General features: G+C 35.2%; 1 protein-coding gene across 1 annotated transcript; it reads left to right on the top strand.

Annotated features, from left to right (window-relative positions):
- The first annotated feature begins 352 nt into the window (after window positions 1–352).
- Window positions 353–7,774, top strand: LOC105361941 (ATP-binding cassette sub-family F member 3). The gene is made up of 10 exons (XM_011499257.1): window positions 353–766; window positions 1,256–1,361; window positions 1,459–1,642; window positions 1,952–2,286; window positions 2,673–2,869; window positions 4,698–4,999; window positions 5,658–5,881; window positions 5,966–6,324; window positions 7,124–7,344; window positions 7,556–7,774. Exons 1-10 carry the CDS (start codon window positions 694–696, stop codon window positions 7,700–7,702), a joined length of 2,148 nt encoding a protein of 715 aa, XP_011497559.1. The 5' UTR covers window positions 353–693; the 3' UTR covers window positions 7,703–7,774.
- Window positions 7,775–8,069: the final 295 nt, after the last annotated feature.

Genomic DNA, 8,069 nt, shown 5'->3' with positions numbered 1-8,069 from the left:
CATACCGGGACATAAATTTAAATTAGTTAAACGAACAAACGTATCGTTATTTTTAAATTGACGATACAGGCGCGCGCGTACATGTGCAAAATTAATGTGGCCACTGAACTCACGCTGAAGTTGAATTATAAATATTTCGATAATTTACTATATGTTTAAAAGACTTCGAATGGGATACAAAAGCGTGGAAGGAATGATTAAAGAAAGTGGAACGAACATATGCTATTCTAAAATTTTTAGCTTCGTTTTACACGCAGCAGCGCACTTTAAGAGAGCTTAGTAGTAATATGAGATGCGTGAAACGTAGATAATTTAATAACCTTTCTATGTAATTAATAAAATAAATAATAAAACAAAATTAATATCGTAAGCATGTAACAGATGGAGAAATTCACTTGGCCGTTAATATTATTGATCGAATGAACGTAAGAGAAAAACATTGTGTCATAATTATTAATCGAGAAGATTCGCGCTGTGGATACTTGAAATTTTTCGGTGTAAAGCGTGCGGAATTAGAGAGTTGGGAGAAAGAGAGGGAGAAAAAAGCTTAGCACTCGGGAGGCGTACCGTCCGAGTTTTTTGACATTTGCTCTCCACCGTCGTGGAGGTACACCGCGAGGAGATTTTCCAAAGGGAGAAACGGTTTCGTAATTTCGTGCTTATCGCGAAATACTTTGGCTTTCCCCTTTTGTGATGGCAGTGTGTAGCAGCTACATCAGGAGTCTGTTTCCGACGATCGACGATGAATTGTACCAGTATGTCGAGGGTAAGTTTAACCTCAAAATTAGTCAGTAATCAAGTTGTTCTAGTTTTTTAACTTTAATAATCGTGTTGTTGCTCGTGAAGCCCTGAATTTGCATTCGCGACATTTAACGTTCATCGCCCTGTAAATTGCAATGCAGGCAAATAATAAAGATTTTGCGATATTGTGGGTCTGCAGGATCGCTTTGTGTTTGCAAATACTTTGAAATTTTGTAATTCATCTCTTACGATACTTTACGCTCTCTTTATGCAAATTATTGTCTTCGTCCTATTGTACTGTCGAAAACTTATGCAAAATTTATTTTTACCTGCGGAACATAATTTCCAAATTCGAAAGATTGAATTCTAAGTTTTTTTGCATGCAACTTGAGGTAAAACATCTGTACGCATGTATATGTATACATAGTTCATATAAATTTCTGCATATGCGAGTATATGTTTCTATTAAATATACGTTTCTCGTCATTTTATGTGAATGTGTATATTACTCTAGGTATACTCGATAGTTCTAAGGACGATTTTGAAGATGCAGACGAAGTTTATGAAGCAATAGGCGAGGTTTTACACGAGGTTGAGCAAAAGTCTGAAAACGAGGTTAGGTAAGTAAATTTGCATTCCAGCCAATTAATTATACCACATTAATAAACGAGAGTATTTTCATAAGAATAAAATTTTTATATTTATTTGTTTACGTAGGCAAATATGCAGAAGATTACTAGAAATGTTAAAGGGTGGTACCAATGGAGGAATAGAAAGAAGAAAAAACGGAGTAAATAAAGTATTAAATGTACCAATTCATATGGGATCAATGGTTTCGACTTTAGACGGACAAGTTGATCAAATAAAAAGTATATGGGTTACAACAAGAGATGATGCAATGGTAAATTTGCAAGAAATGCTTAATACCAATTAGTACTTTGCAAAAATCCACAAATTGTTTACTACTAACAGTGTTATTATATTATCATTATTATGTAATATTAATAGATAGTACAGTACTAAAAATGGAAATTCTATTAGATTTAACAAATTCACTTAAATACAGAGATATTTGAAAAATTTAATTAGAAAGTGAAAATTAATTTGACACTTTCTATGTAATCAAATTGTTATACATTTAAGTGCTTCATTCTATCATATATAAACTTCATATTTATTGTGTATATTACATTTTCTGATCTTTTTTTAGAAAGTAGATGCAAAAAAATTAGAAAAAGCAGAAGCCAAACTCAAGCAAAAACAAGAGATTAGAAGTAACGAATTAGGTTCTGGAAAAAACAGTAATGCTCTGCCCTCGTTAGAAACCGCAACAGTTAGCCAAGTAATAAGTAAAAAGGACAATAAAATTGAAGCAAAAGGTGGAACAAATAGAACAAATGATATTAGGATAGAAAATTTTGATGTTGCGTACGGAGATAGAGTTCTTTTACAAGGTGCTGATTTGACATTGGCTTTTGGCAGACGTTATGGATTAGTGGGACGTAATGGACTTGGAAAAACTACGCTACTCCGAATGATATCTGGGTAAATATAATTAAATTTCATTATTATATTAAACAAATTTATAAAAGACATTTAATTTTCATAAAATGTAAATAAAACAATTTTATTCATGATAGTTATATTTTGGCCTATTAAACAATTGCAGAAATGTTTAAAATAATATTTTGTTTTACATAATTTTTACTTAACATGTATTGAATAAATATGGCTTTGAATGCCTTTTTAATACGAGAAATCTGAACTAATAAAAAGAAAAATTAATTTGAAATTAAGAATAACCATTATATTGTCAATGAAAAGTAATTAAGCTAAAATCTGGCCAAGAAAATAAAATTTAATGCAATATTTTTAAATTGGAAGAGTACATCCGCTAAATATAATATTGATATGTTTTGTTCTTTACTTAGCAAACAATTGCAAATACCTTCGCATGTGCGGGTTCTGCACGTCGAGCAGGAAGTTGCCGGAGACGATACTTCCGCTCTTGAATCAGTTTTGCAATCTGATCAAGAGCGCAGCGAATTATTGAGTCGGGAAGCGGAATTGCAAGCGGCAATCGAAAGGGAAAGCGGGAAGGCGAATGATGCTTTGGATGAGGAATTAGGTGATTATGAGAACTTTTTATCGTAAAAGTTAAATATGTATATATAAGTATCTTTATTATTATTTTCGTGGCTGCTGATGTTGTTGTTTATATTATCATAAACGTTCCATAAGTTTGCAACTAACTCTCTTGTTTATCTAAACTGTCATTCTATTTTTATTTTTATTTTTATTTAATTGCTGAACAACTTTACAGATAGTGATAAAATAATTTTATGCATATTTTTATTATATAAAATTTAATGTTTTTCATTGATTATTTTTAGAGATTGAATTTTAAGTATTTATGAAATTTATTCTACACGTAGATTTTTATTTTTTATTTAATAAATGTAACGGCTTAGTATCATTCTTATTCAACAAAATTTACGATTAAAACAATTTTTTTACAGTCCCTCAATATGTTTTTAAAAAAGTACTTTTAAAGTTTAAGAATTTAATACAAATAAGCGAAACCATTTAAATAAATATTCCAATACTTTAGAAATATATTGTGGTGTCTATGGCTATGGTATTAGTACAAAAAACTTTTTTTTATAATGCTATATTATCAATAAAAATATCTGCTATTCTATGATTAATTTATCGATTCGTTTATTCGATTTCAATTAGAGATGGTTATAAAATTTAAATAGTGGTTCTTTTTTTTATTTTGAAAATAAAATTCGACATTTGATAATTGACTTCTTAAAACTTTAAAGTTTTTAAAAAATATTGAATAATGATCAAAATTTTATAGAGTCCGTCAATTAGTTGTTAAAGGCGTACTTTTAATCCATTTCATGTTCACTTTTTTAGAATACATCATCATTAAAGAAAATATAAGAAATAATAGAAGAATCAATCATATTATAATTAAAATGCTGTTTTACTTTGAAATAAAATAAAATATATTGTCCATTTAATTATTGGTTAAATAGAAATTTAACACTAGGAATACAATGTAAATACGAAATTAATATGATGAATACGAATGATAAATACGATTTTAATATGAAAAAAAAAGTCAATCGCAAAAGATTTCATATACTATAATAGCAAGGCTATACTTTAGTTTAATTTCTAGTTATAATTCAATAAGAATTCTGTTCGATAGAAAATATATGCTATATAACTATAATAAACGGTCGTAAGTAATAAATGTTACCAAGAGATCGATCACGTAAGTAATAAAAGTTTCGTCGTAAACGAAAATTTGACTGTGTGTTCGATATATATTATACGATATACGACTCATGAGTATGCAATTGTACACAAAGATAAACATTTACGATAATTTATGAATAAAATAATCAAACCACTTTTATGCAATAAAAATTTAATCAGCACGAAAGAGCATGCTATAGCATTTTATAGTTAAACAACGTAAAAAAATAAGTAAATTATTTTTAAAGCCATGAATTTTTAGTCAAACTTATCGAGACAAAATTTTTAAGATAAATAAGTGGAGAGAGAGAGAGAGAGAGAGAGAGAGAGAGAGAGAGGCTTGTATACATTAATCTCATAAAATAAATAAATCGGAAAATTTCACGATAAAGGCCTATAATTAGCGCTTTTAAATTCCTCTTCGTCAAATACAAATTTTTATACCCTCGCAAACTAAAGTAATGTGCAAATACTCGGATTTCGCGAGCGCTGCCCGATGATTCCCAATAATGCCCCTTCATTCTCAACGAGCCCTTCTAAAAGGCCTTGATCTATACCATAACGGGACCCCATAGAAAGCCAATATAATCGACGATTTAGAATGGTGAGCGCGTAGGTCATCCGAGGGCATTAGGGCCCGCTCATTAAATCCGGCTTTTTTTTTTTCTTTGACGTGCGCGCAGCGAAGGTGTTCGAGGCGATGCAGATGGCGGAAGTGGAGAAGGCCCCGGCCAAGGCGAGCACGATCCTCTCCGGTCTTGGCTTCTCTGTGGAGCGGCAGAGCTGGCCCACGAAGGCCTTCTCCGGCGGCTGGCGCATGAGACTCGCACTTGCTCGGGCGCTCTTCTCCAGGCCCGACCTCCTCCTCCTCGACGAGCCCACGAACATGCTCGACATCAAGGCCATACTCTGGCTCGAGAGGTACCTGCAGTCTTGGCCCCCGACGCTCCTTGTCGTCTCCCACGATCGCAACTTCCTCGACACCGTGAGTTACAATTACACGCCTTGTTTCGTTGCCATTGCGCCCGTAGTGCTCATCATCGAGCTCTCGATGATGAACGTCGATGCCCGCCCTGACCACGACATATCTATAAATTAACCGGATGTGCCATTGTCCGACCCTCCGATCGCGCATCGCGCCCATACCTTGTCTTTTCATTCTTTTTCATTCCTTTTATTTTACTCTACGAATCTTCATTCGCGAATTTACTAAGCCATTTACTACCGCCTTAATTTATCTAAAATTAAACCAGCGTGCCTTTTATTTAGATATAATTTATGCGCTTAATTTGAAAGTGCACGTTTGGCAATGAAGAGAGCCTATCCCATACTTCGGGTTAGCGCGTTGCAACAACAGAAGCGATGAAATGTGCATCTGCAACATTTGCACTCTTAATAAATCTTAGGCTCGCAGCTTACACCTCGCCAGCACGAGCGTAAGGAAAGACACGTAAGCGTGATTGTAAGCACGATATCGCTAAATTCGCTTCGAAATACCGTTAAAATGACATCAAAACGGCTTCGGCTCTCCATTCACTCGTAACACGAGCGATCATATTATTTACCGATTGCCTTGTATATAGCGCGCCCAATCGTCGCAGGTTGACGACTCAATTCCGAACTTTTGATATTTGTCGAATCAGGTACCTACCGACATACTGTATCTAAAAGCCCAGAAGATCGAATCCTACCACGGCAACTACGAGCAGTTCGCCAAGACGAAAGGTGAGCGCGAGAGGAACCAACAGCGCGAGTACGAGGCCCAGCAGGCGAAACGTGCCCACGTCCAGGAATTTATCGATCGGTTTCGCTACAACGCCAATCGGGCCTCGAGCGTGCAAAGCAAAATAAAGATGCTCGAGAAGCTGTGAGTATTTTTGACTCTCGGGACACGTATGAGAGGCGTGCACGCGCGCGCCATCACCCACTAACGCTTTGTGGAATTCCGTAGGCCCGAGCTCAGGCCCATGGAGAAGGAGAACGAGGTGACGCTCCACTTCCCGGATGTCGAGCCCCTTAATCCACCGATACTTCAAATAAACGAGGTCTCGTTCCGCTACACAAATACCAGCGAGTACCTCTTCACCAACGTCTGCCTGAGTGCGACCCTGCAGTCGCGCATCTGCATCGTAGGTGAAAACGGCGCCGGTAAGACGACCCTCCTTAAGATAATGACGGGCTCGCTCGGACCTACCCAGGGCACCGTGCACACCCACCGGAATCTCAAGTTCGGTTACTTCAGTCAGCACCATGTTGACCAGCTCGACCTCCGAGTCTGCCCCGTCGAGCTGCTCCAGAACCATTTCCCAGGTGAGTAGCTTCTCATTACGGCCCTCTTCCCAGCTATCTCTTTGCCGTGGATTTTCTTCTCTTCCTTTTTCATTATTTGTCCACGTCGTAGAAGTGAGGAGACGCGAATTTCAGCCCCAACCGGCGACTTAAGCGCAAAGAGTCTTTATGCCGTGTATGTACCAATTAAGAAAACAAAAGAAAAAAACGTAAGTTCTACCTTATATCCTCCGATCGTAAAAACCAATTAGTTTTAACTAATTAACATTCTTCGCTCAAAGCTTCATATTACGAGGATCTATATTATAGGCTAATGAAAGAAGAATGATGCAAAAGACATTAATAATAATTCTACGTTGACTTTTCTAACGCGTTTCAAAGATCATTTCAGGCGATGATAGCAAAATATTTGTAATGTCTCGATCTGTTATGAATGAATATCGCGCGAAAAGCGCGATTCTTAAAGAAATTTGAATACCTTTGAATTGTACGAAACGAGCTTTTAATATCTCGGAATTTCATATTATTCTTTGTTCGTTGCATCACAAGTTTATTCAGTTCAGCTGTTTTTAGTTAGTGCGATCGTATTGTTTTCCTCTACTTTAAACTATTAAAGTAACTTGCTCGTTAATGAAATAGAGACATCAGGGGATATCGAATTAAAAACAACTGCATTTTGAATTTCATAGCTTAATAAATGTAAGAATTTGTTAAATTTCTTGCAAGCTAAATATTGATGTATCCATATATATATATATATATATATATATATATATATATATATATATATGGATGTACTTACTTTTCTGATTTTACTTAGGTAAACCCATTGAAGAGTATCGGAGGATGTTGGGCAGTTTTGGTATTAGTGGAGATTTAGCGCTACAAACAATTCATTCGTTATCAGGAGGTCAAAAATCGAGAGTTGCCTTTGCACTGATGTGCGCTGCTATGCCTAATTTTCTAGTATTGGACGAGCCTACGAATCATCTTGACATTGAATCAATTGAAGCTCTGGGCAAAGCTATTAATTGCTGTCAAGTAAGTTTTAATCTCTATATCCCCCCCCCCCTCCCTTAAAACTTATCATCAGTTCATTAAGACTTGATAGAATAATTTCAATTTGTTCATTTAAATTTAAAAGCTTATAAAAAGTGCGACCAAAGTATTTTCAAGGATTGTTGGGAAATAAAGCGAAGAATCAGAACTGAAATTTCCGATTTAAAAGACTCAAGTATCAATTTGCTTTCAGGCTGGCGTAATTTTGGTTTCTCACGACGAAAGACTCATTCGAATGGTTTGTCAGGAGTTATGGGTGTGTGGTGGAGGCTCTGTAAAATGTATCGAAGGAGGTTTTGACGAATATCGTCAAATTATAGAAAAGGAGCTCGAAATGTGAGAATTCGTCACGCCGCTGTCTTGATACATTCGTTTTCTGTACGTTTAATTTAATAAAAATCGATTATTACTATGTATTGTGTTCCGAGTCTTTTTCTTTTAATTTAAAATTTTACGCTTAATTTTAAAATATGTAATTACTATATTTTCAACAATATTACAAGATAATTATTTATGCACATACATTCAATATGTATCGTCATATATCAGTATTAGTTTGCTTTTCATTTTGTACGCACTCGTAGGATCTGCGAAGAAGTAGTGCATCACAACGTCATGCGATCGTTTAAGCCCTACTCTCCACAGCATCAGAAAAAAGATTTTGACTATATAGGAATTAATTAAATGTTGGAATAAAATTTTGTACG

The sequence above is a fragment of the Ceratosolen solmsi genome, unplaced genomic scaffold (genome assembly GCF_000503995.2).
Source record: "Ceratosolen solmsi marchali unplaced genomic scaffold, CerSol_1.0 scaffold2, whole genome shotgun sequence".
Lineage (NCBI taxonomy): Eukaryota > Metazoa > Arthropoda > Insecta > Hymenoptera > Agaonidae > Ceratosolen > Ceratosolen solmsi.
This window is presented reverse-complemented; position numbering and strand designations above follow the sequence as displayed.

Coding starts and splice junctions, on each gene's coding strand:
- LOC105361941 (XM_011499257.1), top strand. CDS start 694: ATGGCAGTGTGTAGCAGCTACATCAGGAGTCTGTTTCCGACGATCGAC. Junction 5,000..5,657: donor ATCGCAACTTCCTCGACACC/GTGAGTTACAAT, acceptor TTGTCGAATCAG/GTACCTACCGACATACTGTA. Junction 6,325..7,123: donor GCTCCAGAACCATTTCCCAG/GTGAGTAGCTTC, acceptor GATTTTACTTAG/GTAAACCCATTGAAGAGTAT.